At 37.2% G+C, this 23,393-nt stretch overlaps 2 protein-coding genes and 1 non-coding gene across 4 annotated transcripts; 1 reads left to right on the top strand and 2 right to left on the bottom strand.

The window, feature by feature from the left end:
- Window positions 1-1,272: 1,272 nt before the first annotated feature.
- TRNAS-AGA (transfer RNA serine (anticodon AGA)) lies at window positions 1,273-1,354 on the bottom strand. The gene has a single exon. It is a non-coding gene; the product is annotated as a tRNA-Ser (tRNA).
- Window positions 1,355-4,931: 3,577 nt separating this feature from the next.
- On the top strand, window positions 4,932-7,801 carry LOC131316847 (ras-related protein Rab2BV). 2 transcript variants are annotated; one of them, XM_058346323.1, is made up of 3 exons: window positions 4,932-5,285; window positions 5,372-5,576; window positions 7,099-7,801. In XM_058346323.1, exons 2-3 carry the CDS (start codon window positions 5,412-5,414, stop codon window positions 7,582-7,584), a joined length of 651 nt encoding a protein of 216 aa, XP_058202306.1. In that variant the 5' UTR covers window positions 4,932-5,285; window positions 5,372-5,411; the 3' UTR covers window positions 7,585-7,801. The 2 variants fall into 2 exon arrangements, with proteins under 2 accessions (XP_058202306.1, XP_058202315.1); XM_058346332.1 differs by having other exon boundaries at window positions 5,029-5,299; window positions 5,392-5,576.
- A 762-nt stretch (window positions 7,802-8,563) lies between these two features.
- Window positions 8,564-12,293, bottom strand: LOC131316842 (metal tolerance protein B-like). The gene is made up of 2 exons (XM_058346310.1): window positions 12,039-12,293; window positions 8,564-9,819 (listed from the first exon to the last, which is right to left on the bottom strand). The coding sequence occupies exon 2, from the start codon at window positions 9,817-9,819 to the stop codon at window positions 8,677-8,679; it is 1,143 nt and encodes a 380-aa protein (XP_058202293.1). The 5' UTR covers window positions 12,039-12,293; the 3' UTR covers window positions 8,564-8,676.
- Between the last annotated feature and the right edge of the window lie 11,100 nt (window positions 12,294-23,393).

Below are 23,393 nucleotides of genomic sequence, written 5' to 3'. Positions count from 1 at the left end.
CAATTCAGTCCAACTCACTTACACCCTGAGATTTAGTATGCACTAGATAACATCTTCATATTCGAATTCGGTTCATATCCGAGAACAATTAGTGATAAACTAATGTGTAAGAAATAATCCCGAGGTTACCTTGACTTTGTTTTTGGTCCTTTCAATTTTCGAAACTTTTTTTTTTGTATTCTTTCATTTTCTTAAACTCTTTGACCACCCCCAAACGCAAATCTTATCGGTATAAATTGAAAAGCGAACTGAGAGCATCTCTAACCCATCTCTATTTCTTCAAAACAGATAATAAATGTGACATATTGAAGGAATATTTTGTAATTTATCCCATCTTTTCGGGAGAATTTTGGAGAGACCCATTGTTTTTTTAGAAGTTTTGTCTCCAAATTTACTTTTGGGTCTCCAAATATGGGGACCACGCTTTTATTTTTGGGGCCAAATCTCTAAAAAGGACGATTTGTCTCACCAAATTTTTCTCAAAAAGTGAAGAAAATAGAGCATAAATTACAAAATCTCTTTTGAATACGTCACATCCATTTTCTATTTTGAAAAAATAGAGATGAGTTGGAGATGCTTAGAGCATCCACAGTAATATAATTAAAACCAAAAGGTTGCTAAGGTTAGCAACATTTGCTCAAAAAAGAGGTCATATTGGAATAACCAAACTTAGCAACTTCTTAGCAACTCATCAAATTTTGGCCATTGGATAATCAAAACTAACAACCGTTTGCAAACAATCAAATTTAGTTGTCCCTATATTTTCTCAATCAAATACACCATCATTACACAAAAATATTTTTATTTTTCTATGAAAAGTACTTTTAAAAATAATTTATTTCAAAATAGTTTTTTAAACTTTTTTTTATTCAAAAACTGTTTTCTTTTAAACTTTTTCCTGAAAACTGTTTTTTTTTTTAAATCAAAGTTTTCAAAAAAACTATTTTCTCTTTTTCTAATAACCTATTTTTATTAGTTTGAAAACTATTTAAAAAAATTGTTTTCTTTGTCACAATTTCTAGATTTTTATAAGTTGAAAAGGTGATATAATAAGTTTTGGTTATTCAATTTTGATTGTACCATTGTGAATCTCTATATTACTAACCTTAGCAATCCCTTAAATGGATAACTAAAAAATGATGTGGCGACTTTTGATTATTCTACTGTAGATGCTCTTAGTGAAGAAATAAAGATGGGTTGGATATGCTTAGAGACTTAAACACAATTACCAAAAGGAAAAAGGAAAAAAACACAAAAAATAAAAATAAAAGACGTGGACGGCAGGATTCGAACCTGCGCGGGCAGAGCCCACATGATTTCTAGTCATGCCCGATAACCACTCCGGCACGTCCACCTTCTTCAACGCTTTTAGGGAACAAAAAATATTTAAACTATAAGGGTGTGTTTGATTGCAGATTTCGTTTTAAGGGGATTCGTAATGATATGGCATTAGGATTGAGATTGAGAATGAGGTGGGATTATTAATGAGGAGATGAATTATTTATTCATGTTTGTTTTGCATAGGATTAGGATTGGGATTCGATTGAGAATGGGAATGGATTGTAAATAACATGTTTGTTTTGGCTAGGATTAGGATTGGGATTGGGATTGAAGTGGGTTTTTAAACATGTATTGCTCAATCCCATGGGGATGGGATTACTAGTAACACCCCCCCATGGTATTGCTAATACCCCCATTTTGGGGGATTAACAATCCCATGGGACAACTAATCCCCCCTACAAAAACCTAACCAAACAAGGTATTAACAATCCCATGGAATTATTAATCCAATCCTCCCCTCCAAACCTCCTATCAAACACGCCCTAACTCTTTTGAATTCGAACACTTTTCAAATAATGCTTGCGGGCTAGGATAACAGATTATGTTAATCGCTGCCTTCACCAAGAACAATCATTTCGGTTTAGAAAAAAATAAAAATAAACAATCATTTCTTCCTCCACCTCCACCCTCACTGCCCATTCCATATGTCCGCTATAATATTCATTAAAAAGAAGCATAACATTCACTACAAAAAGAAGTGTAAGAACACCTCCAATCAACAAACCCAAATTTTACCCTTATATATTAATTCCAAATGGCAAAATGGTGAAAATATAAAGCAATCTTCTTTTGCATCTTCTACTCACCCCTTCTTCTTCTTCTTCTTCTTCTTCTTCTTCTTCTTCTTCTGTGTATCTCTCTCACTCTCTCTCTCTCTACATCTTCTTCTTTTGCTCACACAACCATTTTTCTCTCTCTACATCTTATTCTTCGTCAGTACCAAATTCTTCCCTCGCTCCTCCTTCACATTTCAAACCCCCAACCCTCGCGAAGCTTTGGAACGTATCCGGGGATTGTCGGCCAGCTCCGACCAGGTCTTCTCTCTCTCTCTCTCTCTCTTTCTCTATAACTAGCTGTTGAAAAAATGGAGAAAGGGTCTCAGTTGTCCCAAATATGGACAAATAAATGGGTAAAGTCCAAAATGGGATCAAAGGGTTTGGATAAAAGATTGGAGAGAGATTTTTGTAATTTTGTATAAATTTTGAATTTGGGGAAGAGTTTGAGTCAATATTGGAGATGGTCTAATATTTCGCCAAAAACGGTGTAACATTTTGAACAAAGAGAAGTATAATATTTGACCCTCAAAGACCTCAAAGAGGTGTATCATTTTACCCGAATAAACGTAACACCTATAAAGGTGCATACCGTATGCACCACTAACCATAAAGAATACATAACATTCACCAAAAACAAGTCGTAATATTTCACTAAAGAAGGCCTAACATCCACTAAATATAAGCATAACATTTCCCAAAAGCAGGGGAATGTATTGAAGCTTTTTATCATCAAGTTTAAGAAACTTGGCTAATTTCAGTAAGGCTAATGCTGACATGCTGTTCCTTTGTCCAAGCACAGGAAATTGAAGATGCCATGGGAAGCAAAAGGAGATTAGAACGATTCGATATGATTAATTAGTAATAATGATCCCGTATTAAAGAAGTTTGAATCAATGACCCATAAATCTTGGTCAATAACTACAACACATGATCACCAGTCTGAGTGAACACTAATAATAATTGAGTAAAATTATTCTGACTGGGTACAGAAAAACAATCATCAAAATATAAGGAAAATAAGTCTTAAGTAAAGATTTTTCATTATTTTTTATACCTTTGACCAAGATATTAAAAAAAAAAATCCAGAAACGACAAAAAAAAAAAAACCCAAATAAAGAAAAGCCTGCTTAGTTTAATCTCCATCATTCAGCCAAACAGTTCACCAATTACTGTACTAAAATACTGCATTATTTGCATTAATCAATGGCAGAGAAGCTTCTCACAATTCCAACTCGGAAACCAAGATATGCCATTTTCTCGAGCTTGCCATACCAAAAAATTTCAAATCCATAACAAAGGTTGCATACTTCAATATAGATCTGCATCCAATGTGGAAATTAATGGTGAGCTGATGACAGGGGAGCCAGCAACTAAAGACTTGGCTAGATCAGTTCTCTTTTCTAAGATTGCTCCTGTCGCAACAATCACGCTGAGAGATGATTGGAAAAGAAAAGAAAAGAAAAAAACATCTTCCTCCATTGCGATAGCAAATGTTGATACATCACTCTTTAGATTTTTGTTCCTTTCATTCATAGGTTTCAAACAAAGTCTTAGTTCTAACGTTGCGCAAATTTTTCTGATAGGTTATTTAACACACAATTATTATAATATTTTAGTGGAGTCCAAATTCCAAAATAATTGATTTTAATTTTAACAATGTTTTTTTCTATGATCGATTTATGCATATCTCGCTTAAATTTTTACAAAGAGCTCCCATCGATTATAGATAACCCATTAACTTCACTAAATTTTGGTCAAAGTACGTTACATGAAATATTGATGGAACAAAATCTTACGAAAATAAAATAGTAAATAAACGTGATTACAAACTTAACAAATTAGATTGCAAATAAAAAATAAAGTCGGAATGAAACTTTCCTCCAAACAATTTTGCTTTTTATTAAAGCTTAGATTCTATTCTTCCATTTTCATAGTTAATTTGGACTTGGTTCAAATACGAATAAAAAAGACTTTATTGTGGTTCAATCGGTCTAATTGGACTAGAGAAAGAAATTGGTCAAGATGTATAATTGCTAATTAAAGACCATAAAAAAGAAGAAGTATAGAAAGCACCTAAAGCAGCCCTCAGCAAAAGAATATGATTTGTGAACCATGTATGGTGTTTCAAGATGTTGATTCAATTCCTTGTGTGATTTTTATGTGATATATAAACTAGAACCCAACATGGCCTAGTTTGAAGGGTCAAGATTTTCATTTGAAGATATCCATATGTACGTTATCGGTTCAAAAATTAGATTGTTTGAACATCATAATTATTTGAACAACCCCATTTGTCTTAAAACCCACCCATTACTCTAAAAGCAAGTACTACTATGATTAAACCAAACCGTTTTATTGGGGTTCAATCGGTCTAATTTTCTGAATTAATAATTTACCCATTAGGATTTACGAAATCAATGACTTGAATCATAAAATAAAACCGTGATAGGCTTCATTTTGCGTCACGGGAGAATCACGAACAACATCCTTTACTTTCCACCATCACATCCGAGGGGAAAAAATCCCACAAAATGCATCAACTCCACACACTCACTAGTCCCTCCCTCGGGAAAACCCCCTTTGCCAGGAGGAAGAATTTTATTTGCCGAAAATTCCCGTGCTGTCTTTGTGTAGAGAATTTTTCAACCGTTGAATTTAAAATTTAAAAAAAAAATCACACAATTCAAAAGCCAAAAAATCACTCTGTATTGAGACACATGAATTTTCGAGACAAAAGAGATCGACCCTTTGCCAGTCTGCCTTTTCAGTTTGCACACTGGTGCTAACCCAGACCACACACTCCAAATTTGTCAACTTTCCCTTTACGACGCTGGATTCTTTTCAGACACCACTCCTCCAAATGATAAAAAAATCCAAAGGATCACATATTTTGCGGTTTTGCCTAAACACATCCATATTTAAAACTGGATACCTGCGTATGGACACAAAATAACGAGAGCCGTTTCAGAAAGAAAAAAAAAAAACCGACCTTTTTCTTCCTTGTTTCCTCCATTTCTTCTCTGTCCCATCTGTCTTTTGACAAATCATCAAACACCTTCGAGATAAAATCACCCAGGTCCCTCCTTTTTTCCTACATTTCCCACCGATTCACCTCAAGATTTACAGCAATCCCAACAACCCTTTTTCCTTCCTCCTCTGTACTTTAAGGTACGTGTGTGTATGTGTGTGATTTGTTTTGATTTGGGTGAGATCTGTGTGGTTTGGATCTGAATTTGGTGTGGGTTTTATGGCAGGGACGAAGGAGTAGAGAGAGAGAGAGAGGGAGTTAAAACGATGGCGCATAAGGTAGATCACGACTACGACTATCTGTTCAAGATCGTGCTGATCGGGGACAGTGGGGTTGGGAAATCCAACATTCTCTCGAGGTTTACCCGGAATGAGTTCTGCTTGGAGTCCAAATCCACTATCGGAGTTGAGTTCGCTACCAGAACTCTTCAGGTGAACTCTCTACACTCTATACTCTGTTATTCGCTCACTCTCTTTTTTTACCGTATGGGTTCTTTTGATGGGCCGGCTTATAGGTACCTCGACTAATCCTCTCCCCAGTCCGGTCAAAAGCAGGCTATCCACGCCCGGACTAAGGATTCACCAAAAAATTCTTTGTTGCGGCCTGACCCCAGGAGCTGAATCCTGGTCAATTGTGTGGGGAGCATCCCCACCAACCAACTGGACTAACCCTTGGGGCTAGTTAAATCTGTTTAGTTACAATGTTGGCTTGCAACAGATCTTTATTTCATTTTCGGGTTTCTTTTTTTCTTCTTCTTAATGTTTTGGTTGATCTTCTTATTTGTTCACCGACCGAGTTATTTATTTAGTCGTGTTTTATACTGTAATTAGATGTTTCACCTATACTTATTCAAAGATTGACATTGTGCCTGTTTGAATGTCGGATACCCTTCTGACTTTGAAGGATTTAATTGTTAAGCTTGTCGATTACGTAGTTTTACATTGTACAGGTTTAAAGAGCCGATGTTGTGTTGGTTGTATATGCTTGTAACTAACCGGTGAAACTGCGTGCATGACATCTATTAGGGATCATAGAAAATATCATTGATTATGATTGTGCCACACGGCCCGCATCCGAAGAAAAATTACACGGGAAATGCTAAGATTGAATGTCAAGAAGAATAGCTAGATGGTACGAATTCATTTTAGGTGGATGCTAGATGAGTGTATTTGGTGCCATGAAATCCATAGTATTTGATTTGGAATTGGAAACCTAGACTAGTTCAACAGTTAACTATGAAAGCCTCCAATGAAAAATCTTTGGCTTGGATTGTTTCATTAAGTAGATTTTGTGTACGAAGACCTGTTGACATCAAGTTCAAGGACCATATGATTTTGTGAAGGATTGATGGGCATTCTTTCTTTGGTGGAATTGTCCATTGGTGGATTGAACCATACCTTTGGAACAGGGTTCAAAATAATCAATGAGAAGAGTTTTCTTCTTCTTTGGTTTGGTTTTGAATCAAAGTTTTTAGAAAATATTGCCTGTGGCTTGCTACTTTGATTAAGGTACATCACCTACATGACGAAACTGAAACACGGTCAGCGTTGTTACCTGTTTATGCACTGGCATCAGGCTTTTCGAGCCCATTCCAAGTACTTTCCTACTTATTGGATGCTATATGATCCATTATGGCATCAGTGTATTAAGGCTTTGCTGCTTGGTTATTTGCCTACTTATTAGATGCTATATGATCTATAATGCTTCAGTTCCCAATCAACTTTTCATACTGGTGCTTGGACTTTTGGAGTTTTTCCACTTGTGAATACACGTCAAGATGTGTGGCACTTGTTTTATTGCACAATTGGTTATTTGGAACTGACCAGCATTCTTGTCTTTTGGTTTAGTTTCCATGACATTTAAGGTCTGATGTCTTCGAAATGCATCATGCCTCTGTTCAGGAAATACATCACGCCAATTCTAAAGCATATTCTACGATATTTTCTGATACAGGTAGAGGGAAAGACAGTGAAGGCACAGATATGGGATACTGCAGGCCAGGAGAGATACCGAGCTATCACTAGTGCTTACTACAGGGGAGCAGTAGGTGCTTTTCTTGTCTATGACATAACCAAGAAGCAAACCTTTGACAATGTCCAGAGGTGGCTCCGTGAACTAAGAGACCATGCGGATTCTAACATTGTCATCATGATGGCTGGAAACAAGTCTGACCTAAACCATCTCAGAGCTGTTTCGGAGCAAGATGGCCGGGCCTTGGCTGAGAAGGAAGGACTTTCGTTTCTTGAGACATCAGCATTGGAAGCAGTCAACATTGAGAAGGCATTTCAAACCATTTTGACGGAGATATACCACGTCATAAGCAAGAAAGCATTGGCAGCGCAGGAAGCAGCTGGCACCACGGCACTTCCTGGTCAAGGGACCACTATCAATGTGGCTGATGCGTCAGGGGGTAAAAAGGGAGTTTGTTGTTCTACTTAGTTTACATTCGAAGGAGGAAGCAAAGATTCAGAAGCAACCACAAATTTTTTTTTTTAATTTTTCTCGTTCTCCCCTTGTAGAATACTCTGTTTTCCAATGTTTGATGGAATGGAAGATTGTGAAAGTTGAACTAAACTTATGGCCACTCGCTTAGGAGGGTATGCTATTTCGTGTTATACATTCTTATTGGCAATGAGTTGAAATGACTGATTTTAGACGTGTTAATTGCACTAGAGTGAGATAGGAGGGCAAAAGAGGCGGCATTTTGACTGTTTCCTTTTCGTGTTGGTTACTGCCGTAATAAAAACCATGCCATCTTTTTGACAGTTGGTCCTCTCTTCATAATCTGCTCTAGACTTCCTGGCATCTTTGCTTTTGGAGGTTTTACATTGTAGCTGCTTAGTCTTGAAATATGGCAACTGAGCTTTAACGTGAGATCGTTCTTTCCAGAAAATTAATGATGAACTGTTTGATAGCACAGTCAATGGACCTCATGAACTTATTGTTTAACTATTCTGTAAAGCAATATCGGCTCAAGTTAACATAATCAAGGCGATATGATTGATTCTCGACACATTAGAGTAAATGGGATCACCAAAAGTGCAGACCAGTGGGCGGGTGCCATTGTCACTCATCACCCTCATCACCTCTGAAGTTTCAAAGTGCAAGAACTGTAGAAACCACCGGAACATAAAATGATTGGTTTCAACTATGGATGTTGAGAATCAACCATTGGTGGACGCAATTATCACTCATCGCCCTCATCGCTTCTCAAGTTTCAAAGTGCCGGAACTGTAGAAACCACTGGAACCTAAGATGATTGGTTTCAATTATGGATGTTGAGAATCAACCCTTGGTGGTGGGATGGTGGGGTTGATGCTAAAGTGCAACTCTTTTGGGTCCAATTGCAGTATAAAAAAATCCATGCATGTACAGAACCAAAGAGAGTAAAACCACGTATAACACTTCATGAGACCAATTTGTAGAGTAAATGGCTTTCGTTTCTCAATACATTGTCTATCTTGCATTCTACATACATGCGAATAAAAAAAGAAGAAAAGGACACTGGACATGAACTACAGCCCGTACTCCCTATTCAATTTGAATTGTCACATGATGAATGCCGTGAGTTCTTTCACAGTAATCTTTAATCCTGGGAAGGATTACATCTGAGTTAACTCCAGGCTCAGCTATTACATGGCAAGCCAAGACAGTTTTCCCAACTGTGATAGCCCAGACATGCAAATCATGGACATTTCGAACTCCTTTGATACATCTGAGACCATTTTCAATACCAGCGATATCTATCTGACTTGGTGTGCTCTCCATCAATATACACACGATATCTTTAATCATTGGTAGAGTCGTAGTAAGTGCAATAACAGAGAAGATGAGAGTACAAACCAGGTCTACAACCAACCAATCTGGTTTTGCCCATATGATGGATCCAGCAATCATTACCCCAACAGATTGAATCAGATCGGTTATGATGTGCAAGTAGGCCCCTTGAAGATTTATGTTCAAGCCTTTGGTCCTCTTCTCTTGTGGTTGAGATACCAAATTAGTACTCTCTTCTTTGTTTGTTTCGCATAACTCATCTCTCTCATTGTGGTGATCCTTATGTTTGCATGCATGATGAGAATGAGAATGACCATGACCATGACCATGATGCCCATGATCAAGCCATATGATCATAATTAAGTTAATTATAAACCCAAGTGCAGCAATTAAAAACATGAGCTTCCCATTAACCCTAACATGCTTGTGAAGAATTCTATCAAATGCCTCGTAAATTAGTAACCCGCAGACAAGCCAAATTAGTTGTACGGATGCAAGTGCCCCCAGAACTTCAAGGCGGTTGAATCCGAATGACTGGTGTGAGGTGGCAGCCCAACTAGAAGCCCATACTGCGAAAAGGGAAATGGCGAATCCGGCAGCATCACTGAGTAAGTGTGCTGCATCTGTGAGTATTGCTAGGCTGTTGGCCTTCATGCCTCCAACTACCTCTATTACCATGAAAATTACGCATAAAACTATAAGCCATAAGAGTTTCACAGCCGACTTTGATCGTTGGTCCGACGCTGAATCCTGATACTCTTTCTCGGCAAATGCACAAAGGTGATTGCAAGATGGTTGCAGCGGCAGAGGAAGACTACTATTTTCTTCAGAGGCTACAATCATCTCAAATTCCACTTGGTGCTCTGTCCTCAAACTGGAGACATCCTGATGTTCCATCTGCAATTAATTTGAAGTTAAAAGTTGAATCAAATCAAGCGCTTTTAACATAGCACCATGGTCAAATTTTAGTGCCACGAAGGACAAACCATGTATAAACGTTACCAGAGAGGACTATATATTCCCCACTCAACAACCAATCCACCAGTAGCCCACATCAATAGCTTAAACAAAAAGGTGGAGTATAAACCATTGGGTGGCAGGTTTAGTGACTTTACAGGATATATAACAGGCCAGATGCAACAATTTCAGAGCACGGGATTTTGAAGCCAGACGGTTGCAACTATGAAGTGTACAAACAAATTGCTATCACATATAGCAGCCAAACTTTTTCTCCGCAACCTCTTATGCCCTTACATATATATGAAGTTTCTACGGGGTTGGTTCATTGGAGAAGCATCAGCTGCATCATCAAAGTGGGCGATATAATTTCAAAAGAATGAATAAACTAAGGATCCTAAATTTACCTTCTCAGTTTCTAGAAACACATTAAAATAATTATGGAACTTGAAATGTTCAGTACCAAGTTGGTTTAGTTTATTATAAGTTCATATTAGCCAGCTTTACATTTTCATTGATTGCTTATCTTTTCTCCAACTACTCCACAACCTTATGGGTTGGTTCTTAGCTTCAATAAAGGCTATAACCTCTCTGAAATCAGGTGCTATGAAGACCTTCCCAAATGGGGTGGTGGGCGAGACACACACACACACACACACCCCAGCAGCCAGTCAACCTCCACTCCCCCAGCTGTGTTACATCTCTGATCTTTGGAGTTGGGTCATAAATTTAGACACCATCGTTAAGACTGGGATATACTTCTTGTTGCATAAAGCTTGCAGGCTTGTTTCGCCTGTATATTACCCTTCAAGTTAGATGTTCCGCCTCCTTGGAAATGGACGCAGCCCACTGGAAATTCAGAGGACTCATGTTCGTAAAAGAGGATGATAAGTTTACTCTGGCAGTCTGGCTGCAAGCAAGTCGATGCAAAAAATATTTGCTACAAACTGAAGGACAAAGGCTTCATCTAATTGAGCCACAAACTAAGTCACATAATCCTTCAGTAGGGCCATTTGCTCCCCCTCTCAATTCTCGGTCTCGCGAATTTTAGTAGGTTGGGATGTTTTCGGAAGTCACTTTCATGCTTGCGTACACGGATTATGTAACTAAGGTTGCAAAACCTAAAAGCCCTTCAGAGTTCAGACCATCGAAACCTTTTGAATTCCACGGCCAATGCTTACTTCAATTTAATCCACCATATCTTGGATAGAACACATCAGGCACAATCAAATTTAAGTAATATTTCCCACAAATTTGGAAGCTTTTTGGTCACTTCAACAAGGGGGCTGAAAAAAAATCTCAAAACCAGCAAATTGATAACTATTCATCTGCCCAATCTGGATGGAGTGCAAATAACAATCTTAGGCCCCGTTTGATAACCAAACTATGTCTTAGGATTGGACTACCAATCCCAAGGGCTTCCAAAACCCCGGTTTGATAACTGGATTATTACTCCGTTGGGATGAGTAGTGAGCTCCATAGGGGTATTAAGAATCCCTCTTGGGACTTGGTATTGATAATCCTATCCGAGGTGGGTTGATCCAAAAAGACAAAGTTGTCCTCATTTGGTCCTCCGATTCTTTTAGGGCTTTCATATGAAAGTTCTAGAGGTAAATTTTTTATCACCATCTAAGATAAAATGATAAAAAAATAAAATCTTCGCACTGATTCAAACGGATTAAAATTGGAGTACTAAATTTTTTAAGACCGCTTATATATTAAAAATATGATTAAAAAATTAAGTGCTCCAATTTTCAATCCGTTTGAACCGATGCGAAGATCTTACGAATTCCATCATCTAATCCCGTGTGAAACAAACATGCAAATTATGAATCTCATCTCCTTATGAATTCCATCTCCTTACGAATCCCAACCCATCTAATACTTTTAACAAACGGGGCCTTAATTCACATGGATGGAAACAAATGAAGAACCAGAGAGATATTCAAAATGATAGTATTCCACAAGCACAATTGTCAATCAAACCATGAGAGGTGGAAAACAATGCAGAAAAACCCAAACCCATTTTCAGAAATTAGACCTAATAAAACTCTTCTAGAATCACATAAGGGAAAGCAAAATAACATCCAGATCAAAGCAATCCAACAATACCCAGATCGTTTTGCAAATAAAAACTTGAAAATGAGCGATATTTGTACCTGGGAATCAGATGGAACGGAAGACAGAGCTAGCTACAGAGGAGAGTCCTAGGGTTTCTTGGTAGGGAATTTAAAGAAACACATCATCTATGGTGGGCAACAAGGCTCAAATGAAAGAATGGGAAACGGTCTCTCTTTTTTTTGAATGAGAAACGGTCATTTTCGGGGTACAAACCCAACACAACACAAAACAAAAACAAAAAAGAAGAAGAAATTTGAAGAATGAGGACTCCAACGAGGGTGAAGATTTTGGAATATTAGGAAAAAGAATTACTATTACAGCTGCTTTTTCTGTTTAAAAAGGGAAAATGGTGTAAAGGATCATGAATGCGGTGGCGGTAATTGTGGAATAATTGGGTTAAATTTGGAATAAATACAAAAAGCTTCCAAAATTCTTCTATAGAAAGTGTTTGACTTATCATGAGTTGGAAAAAGATCAATTCATTTTCATCCCATTTACCGAGAGAAATTTATTCACGGTGGAGTTCAATCTCACTCGTTCATTTGCGTAATCAATAACTCAGATGTGTTTTCAATTTTGACTAGTTAACTGTCAAAATTGATTTTCAATCTAAACCGTCCAAAACATTTTTGGACACTCGCGACTTAATGCCGTAAATCTTCTTTCCGGAATGCAGTAAAGAAGTTTTTCTCCCCATTTGCCATTCTTGTCATGGAGGGGAAAAAACGATACAATTAAATTGCATCAAGACATTCTTTGAATTTTTTTACAAATTTGGTGAAGCTCGACATACAATTTCGAATCCACTTCACTTGGGCAGAATTCGTCTTGGTATATTATATTTGAGATGCGACAGAATAAGATAAAAGCAAATATAGTCCTATACACGACTTTTTATATGTGAAGCAATGATATTGAAGTGGGCGGAATTTATCTTGGTATATTATTCTTGAGATGCCAGAGAATAAGATTAAAGCAAAAATAATCCTATATACATTCTATATACGAAGCAATGATATCGACACTTTTATAAGATAATAAGTCAAATTGGTTTAAAATTATATAGTCTTTACGCAAAGAACATACTTGCTCATTTATAGTTCCGGCCTCCGGGCCTTTTGGCACTTCCGGAAGTGCCGGTGCTAAAGAATGTGAACTAGATTGTGCATTTTTTTTATTCTATTTTTATAAAATATAGTCTACTCAGTTCTACATTTAGGACTCTTTCTAACCATTTTTAGATTATCAAAAAACATAATATATTATCTATGAATTAAGTACTTCAGATATTATATGATTGTTCAAAATATTTAAAGTTCTTTAGCGAAGAGAGGGAATTTTCTCAAATTTCTTTTATCGTATTCACACTTTTTATGTGATGATCAAATTCCGCCGTGGCGCCGCTCATGCCTTTTATGTTCCATTCACATATGTATGTCATGAGTAAACTCTAATTATTCTGCATTGCCTTTCACACTTTCTCTAATTTCTGCATTACTTTTTATTGCTTGGATGAGGAATTTGTTTTATCATCCACAAACAATCAATACTGGCTCTTATGCATCAATTACTAATTTACAATTACAATAGATCTTATATTTAACATATTTCAAGCGCTTTATTGGTTCAAAGACCCAGACATAATTTACGTCGGGATATTGTTTAAAAGATTTTAAGGAAGAATTCTATATCAACACCGATAGGAATTTGAGAAAAAAAATGAGCTAGCTACACGTGAAATTCCATTGAGTTTAGATGGATTACGGCAAAAAAGTAGTAATTTGAGAAACACTATGGCAAAATGTATAGGATTTTCAAGGGAATAAAGTAAAATTAACAATATTCGAAGCGGTAGAAATATGACTCAGATCCAGATCCTCTCCATATGTCCCTCTCCCCACATCTATCACATATTTGTACCAAATGCTGCTAACACATTAATGAATCAATACAATGGCTCAGATTAAAACAAAAGCCTCACGTTGGTAGCATAGCCTTAAGTAACACGGCGTTGTTTCTATGATTTTCTCCAAACGGAGCTAACGGTGCACCATCCCCTCCCCCCCTCTCTTTCTCTCTCTAACACAAAAAACGAAAAATGAAACTCAGTCCCTCTTATGAGTTCAGCCCGGACTCCGGCCTCTCCCCTGCAATCGGTCTAGTGACTCTGACCTCGATGATGAAGCCACTTAGTACACGAACATTGGTAAGATGTAGAGGTTGATCTATCCAACTCTCCATTTGATTTGGTTTGTTTTTGCTCTGGGAAAAAATAGGGTTTGGCTTATACTGTAATTTGATTTGTTTGTGTTTTGATTTTTTCCATATGGGGTGCGATTCTGTTGAACCCATTTGGTTTTTAACTTGAAGAATTCTATTTTGATTTTATTTTACCCTATTATCTGCACCTCATCGTTTGTTTTTGTAAATTTTCATTTGTTGAAATCTATGTGTTCTTAGTGGTATTACAGAGAAGATCCCTTGTATTCCAAAATTAGTGGCGTTTTCTCCAAACAATTCAGGGAAATTGGAAAATTTTGGGGTGGTCAAGATTTTGATTTTATTTACAAAAATTCCAGGGAACCGAAGAACTCAGGTTCATCAACTGCTATTCAAAGAACTGATAAAAAAAAAAAAAAAACTGCTATTCAAAGAAGACGGGATGGAATTGAAATTATTCCATGGCAATTTCTAAAGTAACAAAGGGGAGAGAGAGAGAGAGAGAGAGAGAGAGAGAGAGAGAGAGAGAGATGAATTCCAGTGGGTTGGACTTGGGGATTATCAGAAATGGCGGAGACTTGGGGATTATCAGAAATGGCGGAGACCGGAGAGAAGAGAGAACGGTGCACTGTTAGCTCCGTCTGAGGAGAATCATAGAAATGACGTCGTATTTCTTAAGGCTACCAACGTGAGGCTTTTGTTTTAATATGGGCCATTGGATTGATTCATTAATGTGTTGGCAACATTTGATGCAAAGGTGTGGTAGATGTGGGGAGAGGGACATGTGAAGAGGATCTGGATGGATCCCCATTCTTACCACCAAAATGTCCATAGATAATACTACAGTTTAGATTATTCAAAAGTCTTAGATGGGCCTTAGATGGGCTTCGGTCGCGTAATATTTTGGTTGGTTTGACTCTCTCCGCTTTCAATCTCAATGCTTGCGGTATGCTCGTGCTGCCAATTCTCCATCTTTCGAATCATAGTAGTTTATGATGTTTGTTGAAAGAGATCTTTCTTGCTCGCGCTTCCATTTTCGTTGATGCTGTAAGGTCCATATTTTGGTAAATCCCATGACAAAAATCCCGTTTGATTTGTATCTCGTTAATTAAGTTGTATCTTATTTTCTAGAGCATCTGTTTTATGGAAAGGATATCAATTGTATTATGTAATTGATAGGGAGAGTGTGTTAAGGGAATTAGTTTGGAAGGAAATCATTTTGCATAAAGGATTTCGTGCATATGCTATATTAGAAAAGGAAATGCAGAATTCGTGGGTGGCAATATGGAAATGCAGCAACCTTTCAAAGGGTTTCTTCAAGCAGTCTATTTATGTGGCTTTGCTAAGCTTTTCAAGACGACTAAAGACATTAGTGTTTACCTTTGTCTCCAATGCCGAGTAATGTCTAATGGTGACTGGTTCTTACCTTTTGGAGTTACACATGATTCGGTGATCATGAACTTTTCTACATAAACTCCAAGTGTTCTTTTTCAATCATTGTTCCTACTACTTGAAACTTTCTTCTGGTGGATTCTGGAAGTATATTGGAGGACTTGTGGATTCAAGACATGCGGCAATCAACCACTTGGTGCGGTGTACGTGGATTCGACAAATGGATCTTTGGTCAGTTGGTGAGGATTCACAATTGTTTAATTAAGATCGTTTGTAACTGCACAATGATTACTTTTAGTGGTTCGATTTTCTCCTGTGGTTTTTACCCTTTTTAAGGGGTTTTCTACATATATTCTTGTGTTCATCTGTTATTGTTATTGTAACTGCACAATCAAAGCGGGTCGCTCATTTTTTTGTGTGGATTTTGTCCTAGAGCAGATCTGTAGCAATAATGAATATGAACACTAACATGAATCATCCATTGAGTCGCACACCTATTTTGGATAGTGAGAATTTTGATTACTGGAAATCTAGAATAAAGGCTATCATGAGGTCTGTGGATGAGGAAATTTGGAATTCTTGCATTAATGGATATAGGTGTCCTATGAAAACAGTAGACGGAAAACAGGTCCCTAAAGCTACTTCTGAATTAAGTGCCACGAAAAAAGCTCCTTTACAGGCTAATAATCATGACATATTATTTAGTGTTGTTGATGTTAATGAACATCGTAAGATAGCGAATTGCGAGATTGCTAAAGAGGCATGGGACATTTTAGTAACTTGTCATGAAGGAACACATGTGGTTAAACAATCTAAGTTGCAAAGACTCACTACTGAATTTGAGATAATTAGGATGCAAGAGGACGAGACATTTAATCAATTCTACTCTAAATTGATTTCTATTGTCAATAGTTGCGAAACCCTCGGTGAGCCTATTCCTCCATTTAGGGTGATTAAGAAGATTTTGAGATCTTTGCCAGAAAGATTTAAGATGAAGGTCACGATGCTTGAGGGTAAGCGTAAACTCAATGAAAAATCTGTTGAAGAAGTGGTAGGCATCCTCCAAACTTATGAGGCTGATATGTTACAACCTGAGTCCCAAAAATCGAAAATTAAACCTTCCGCTAAGTCGATTGCTTTTTCAAGCTCTCAAAGCGAGTCTAGGGATTCTGATTGAGATGGTGAATATGATCTTGAAGCTATGGCGCTGTTTACCAAAAATTTCAAACAATTTTTCAAGAAGAAAGTGACTGATAGTGATGAGAATAAGAAATTCGAAAATAGAGGAAAAAGTGAGTCTTCGAGTGCTAAAGATAAGAAAGGGATAAAAGGTCCTCCCGCATGTCCTAAATGTTATGAGTGTCAAGGTTATGGTCATGTTGCTCATGAATGCATTAATAAATTAAAGAAAAAGACTAACTTCAAGGCCAACATAACATAGGATGACGATAGTGAGTCTGATAACTCCGAAGATGAACACACGAACTTTATGGCGTTTGGGGCTTCTTTAAAGTCGAATCTTAGTGATCATGAATCCTCAGACGATAGTGAGAATGAGGGAAGTGACGAGGAGTTTAGCTTCAATGAGTTAAAACAATCCTACAATATGTTGTTTAAGGAGAGTATTAAAATTAATGATTCTAATTTGAAAATGGCTGAGAATTATAATAAGTCTAACATGGAGTTAGTGACTGTTAAAACACAAATGGAAGAATTAAAAGGATTGTTGAGCAATGTCACTGTTGAAAAGAATAAGTTGTGTCAGGAGGTTAAGAGTCTTCAAGATAAAAATAGAGTCTTGACTGAGTTAAATACCGCCTCGGAAGGAAATATAATTATGCTAAAAGCTGAGGTTGATAAAGCTAACATTCTATTTGAGCGTTTGAATACAGGGTCAAAGACATTGGACGAGATTCTGAGCATACAAAGACCAGCAAGTGACAAAACAGGGCTTGGTTTTTATGAAGCTTCGTCCTAAAAAACATTCAGGGATATTGCGAATGAGTGGGAATCAAAGAAGGTAAAGCTCAAACCCCATAGTACGGATACTGCAAAAAATATGATTGTAAAGACTCATGACATTAAAAAGGGCATTTTTACTAGATTCATTCCCACTTGTCATTTTTGCCAACTTAAGGGTCACATTAAACCAAAATGTTTTCAATTGTATGGGTATCCTCAAGATTTTCGTCACTATAAAAATCCTACCAAGAATGGTAATATAGATGGTATGTCCAGTCATGATAAATATAAAAGGGTAAAGAGTTTGCAGTCAAAACCATTGTTTGAAAATCAAAAGAACTTGAGTAAAATTCGAACTAGACAGATTTGGGTTAGAAAAAGAGATTTGAGCTGTATGTTTGTTCACACTGCATTTAAAGCTCGTAATTCTCATGTGTGGTATCTTGATAGTGGGTGTTCTCGTCATATGTCTGGAGACAAGTCCGTGTTCATTAGTTTTGAAAATTATAACGGAGGTGTAGTGACTTTTGGTGATGGAAACACTTCGAAAGTTGTTGGTAAAGGTACCATACAAGCTTCCGGATTAACTCGCCTTGAGAATGTACTGTATGTGGAGGGATTAAAAGCTAATTTACTTAGTATAAGCCAAATGTGTGACTCTCATCATGAAGTTCGATTTTCCAAAAATGATTGCTATATTTTGGATAAAGAAGGAAATAGTGTCATGCATGGTACTCGTACTGATGATAATTGTTATGGTATACTCCCTTCTAGTGAGATAACATGTCATTCTACTACATTAAGCGACACTGAACTTTGGCACCAACGTCTTGGTCACATTAATTATAAGGATTTATCTATGTTGGCTAAAAGTGAATTGATAAGAGGTGTACCGAAACTCAGCAAACCGAAAAATCACGTCTGTGGTCCTTGCCAACTCGGTAAACAAACCAGGGCAGCTCACAAAAAGACCACTGGGATAGCTACTAAGAGGCCCCTTGAACTTCTACACATGGACTTGATGCGTCCTTCCAGAGTTGAAAGCATTGCAGGTAAAAAATATATTTTTGTTGTCGTGGATGATTTTTCTCGCTTTACTTGGGTGAGGTTTCTTCGTGAAAAATCTGAGATGATATCTATGTTTAAAGTTCTTGTTAAACATATTCAGAATGAGAAAGGAATGAAAATTGGTTGTATTTCTCGTATTCATTTAGATCATGGAAAGGAGTTTGAAAATTCAGAATATGCTAACTTTTGTGATGAACTTGGTATTCGTCATGAGTTCTCTGCTCCTAAAACTTCACAACAAAATGATGTGGTTGAGAGGAAAAACCGTGTGATACAAGAAATGGCACGTGCTATGCTACATGCTAAGAAAATTGCTCGTAGGTTTTGGGCCGAAGCAGTTCATATTGCTTGCTATGTGATCAATCGTGTTTATCTTAGACCAGGTACTATGAACACACCTTATGAGCTATGGAAAGGTAGAAAACCAAATGTTAAGTACTTTAAAACTTTTGGTAGCAAGTGTTTTATCATGAGAGATAGGGAGCACTTAGGTAAATTCGATTCTAGAAGTGATGAAGGAATTTTCCTAGGCTATTGCACAGATAGCAGAGCATTTAGAGTTTATAATAATCATACTCGCAGTGTTATGGAGTCCATAAATGTCGTTGTTGATGAGAGTCCATTAAATGAAGCAGATTTTATCTCTAATGATGTATATGAGACTTTAAGTGATCAGGATACAGGTGATGCGGTAGAGGCAAATTCAAGTGATGAAGATACAGATATTTCAAAAGAAGAAGAGCACAAAGATGATGAGCAAGAATGTGAAAGTCACGACGACCCATTGAACCCAATAGCTCGAGTAAAGCTCAATCATCCCACGAGTCAGGTAATCGGAAATGTTGCAGACCCGATGAAAACTCGCAAACAGCTCAGGGATGAGGTATCATACGTTTGTTATGTTTCATTAGTTGAGCCAAAAAATATTAAAGAAGCCTTAATTAATGAGTGCTGGGTTGATGCTATGCATGAAGAGTTAAACCAATTTGAGCGTAATAATGTTTGGGAGTTAGTTCCTAGACCCCCGCACACTAATATTATTGGTACAAAATGGATTTTTAAAAACAAATCTAACAAACAGGGTATTTTTGTTAGAAATAAAACTCGTCTCGTAGCTCAGGGATACACACAAGTTGAGGGAATTGATTTTGATGAAACATTCGCTCCTGTTGCTAGGCTAGAGTCTATCCGTATTATGCTAGCTGTCACATGTTTTTTGAGCTTTAAATTATTTCAAATGGACGTTAAGAGTAAGAGTGTCCACAAGGTTCAAAGAGCTCTCCACACTTCATTAACTAATCAGAAATCATTCCATCATCAGGATTCACCCAAGGCGAGACTTGTGGGGAGGGTGAGAGATAACCTGAGGGAGTCGAGCTCAGAGGGTTGCTCCTCTTTAGTGTTTTTTTTTTTCTAATGTTATTGCGTATGATCTACTAGTAGTTAAGTTTCTCTCGTCAATTCGTGTGTGAGTGTTTGGTTTGGATCCCCGACGCACAACACGAGTCCACCCAATGAGCTTTAGTACAAGTTTGATTTGGTAAGTAGCTTTTCATTAAGAAAAAAACAAACCAAGAAACATGGACCAATGGGACATTGGATATCCTTGAGAGTCTAACACAAAAACCTACCATGTACAAGACAGGCCCAGACCAAAACAAAAAGAAGAAAGGGATTACAGTGCCAAAAAACAGAACAAAGGGAACTCAAGAGGTAGCAAAGACTTCCTGAAGTTTTTGAAAAATCAGGGTTCTCTAATAATCCGTAAAAAAAACCTAATAGTATGAACACGAATCACTAAGTAAAATTATTAGCAAAAACTACGCAAAGCAATCAATCACACAACGCAGAGATATACGTGGAAAACCCCAGAATGGGTAAAAACCACGGGAAGGAATCAAATCACCATAATCATTGTGCAGTTACAGATATACCTATCCAAACGAAGTAAATCCTCATAACGTTTTAAGTACCACCTGCCGAGTCGTACGTACACTGCACCCAGTGATCTTGATTGTCAACGACCTTGAGTCCACAGGCCTTCCAAAACCAAATCAAAATCTCCTTTAGGAATGGGTCGCCAAAGAACCCAGTTGCATGTCCCTTTTTACCTTACTGCCGCCACACCTTTCTTTTGCCAATGACTGTGTATATGCAGTGTGTGGCTTGCCCAATCTTGCTGCCCCTTTTCCTTTTTATATGGCTTAGTCAAACCCTAGGAGGAAAAGCACATGTCCATAAATAGACTTCTAATTGGACCCGTTTTTTCTTTCCACGTTGCTTTTCTATTAACAGAAGATACCGATTGTAACTAGATTGATCCGTCTTCGCCAAAATCAATCTCACTGTAGTCGACCTCCTTTTTTTATCTTATACGCTCACTCGGAATTACAAATAAAGATTCCTTCCACTTTAATCCTATATAGACTCACCAGCCTATTAAAAATAATTAAATTACAACTCGATAAAAATGATGTGCTTTGTCAAATGGAATTGCTAATACACAAAGTCTCCGGAATATAGTCCTTACAATCTCCCCCTTTGGCATTTCCATGACAAAACACACTACAATGAAAAATGAACGAATTGAGATCGAGTTGTAGAGAAGCTGCAAACAAAACTCAACATCCAAACACATTAGAACAATAAGCAACATACTACCCCTTTCATCCTCTCCCACTTTTTGACATGGAATGACAAATGGCGAATATGATAAACAATAAAACAATAATTGCAAGTATCGGAGAATTAATCAATGAGTGACCAATAGAAGGAGCCAAAGAAAAGATTTAAGTAAAGCGTGAATACTAGCATAATGGCTTATTTCAATAGTAGAATGAAGGACTAACGACACACAAAATCTAATAAAATAAAACTAAACTAAATGCTAAAAGAGAATGAGAAATGTGAACATACGAGCATGAGATAGTTTTATCGCAAGTATTATATCATAAGATGAGATGAAAAAGACATCCAAATTTTAAGGTATTGCTTAATGATATAACACCATGCAAGGTAGAAGGAATGCAACACACCGTGATCATCGACATGAGAGGAAAGTGTGTGTGTGTGCATCCATGACCAAAAAATTCAGCAACTCAAAATAGGGCCAAGATGCTTAAGTGCTTAGGTTTATCTAGTGACTCCCCTCAACAAGATACACCTCTTTAGGTTCGACATACATGTCACAGATAATTAATCACAAGCTCCCCTTCAACAACAGGCAGTTGTTTAATAAGTTATCAATAGAAATTCATACCGTATTTTTACTTTTACCCCACCGCTGTTTGACACGAATATTGAGAGTAAGAATACCTTATACCCAATGCCCGGTTACTAAGCAAATGGTCCAACATGGGTGTCTTCACAAGGTCTATCCATTTTTTTTACGTGAACGCTCAGAGAGAGAATACCTCACCCCAATTGTCCGGTTACTTGATGAACGCTCAGATAAGCAAAAGCCAAGATATTTATTATCCTTTTCCTTTTTTTTTTGGAATAAACGAGGGCTCTATTAACAGAAACCAAAAAAAAGAGGTGGTAACGGCTCACGGAAGACACAAGATAAAAACGAAGCATATGAGAAGAGTGATCCCTATTTGAGAACATGACCAATAGCCATGGATGAGTGTACATAATGTCGAATACTCATGATATATTAACATTCAAACTTAATTGTAGTGAGAATACCATGAAAGAAGTGCAATAAGACTATGGATGAATATGTTCATAAAATCCAATGATATTCAACTACGCATCAAACACTATATATCATGCTCATTCCACACGACACTCAAAAAAAATATAACTTTTTTGAAATTTTTTTTAAGACAAACAAAATAACTACGAAACAAAAGAAACACAAAAACTATGAAACTCCATAACTCTAGGCAATGAGATATGCATGAACAATTAAACCTAGGTTATGGAACCACGACCTAGCCTCAAAAGGCAAGGTCAACCTCTCCAAATGAACTATATTCATCTAGAGAGTCAAGGTCATCATCAGCTTCAGAAACCAAATCAATTTTACGAACCCAAATCTGTCTCATTTTGGCCTTTCCAATATGAGTCTTTTTATTGGTCATGAGCTTTGAATTTACCTTTGTAAAATAAGCATGCGAAGACATCCTACGTTCAGGCCCTTGAAAATATTTCTTGCGGCTATTCATGTTATAGTAGCGGGGAGGAGTCTTATGGTAGCCATAAAGGGCAAAGCAGTATGGACGAATATGGCCTCTAATTCCACAGTGATGACAAGTGGGCACAAAATAATTATGACCATAAGGACGAGCTACATGTGCATGTGAAGTGTATGACTCATGCATCTTCCTATAATGTGGTCTAATATGGCCAGTCATACCACAATAATGACAAGTAGGAACAAATTTATTAACAACAGGAGTAAAAACGTGAGACTTATGAATATTAATAACCTTAGATTTTACCTCATTGCGCTTGGGATGTCTGTTTACCTCTGTTGCCATTTGCTTCTCTGTCATAGGAGAATTAATCATGTTCTGCATGTCATTCGCATTAGTCTTCTTACCTTGACGTTTAGTTTCGTTTCTCCGTATCGATGGAGTTGAAGACGTTGCATTATAACCAAGCCCTGAACGATCGCTAGGTCGTCGTTGGATGGACAAAATATGATCCAACACTTTGGTCCCTGTCTATGTGTCATCCTCTGATTTATCTTTAGATTTGAAGCTAGCTGTTAAAGCTTTGTTTTTCTTAAGAAGGAGCTCAAT

Source organism: Rhododendron vialii, chromosome 1a (assembly GCF_030253575.1).
Source record: "Rhododendron vialii isolate Sample 1 chromosome 1a, ASM3025357v1".
In the NCBI taxonomy this organism is placed as follows: domain Eukaryota; kingdom Viridiplantae; phylum Streptophyta; class Magnoliopsida; order Ericales; family Ericaceae; genus Rhododendron; species Rhododendron vialii.
This window is presented reverse-complemented; position numbering and strand designations above follow the sequence as displayed.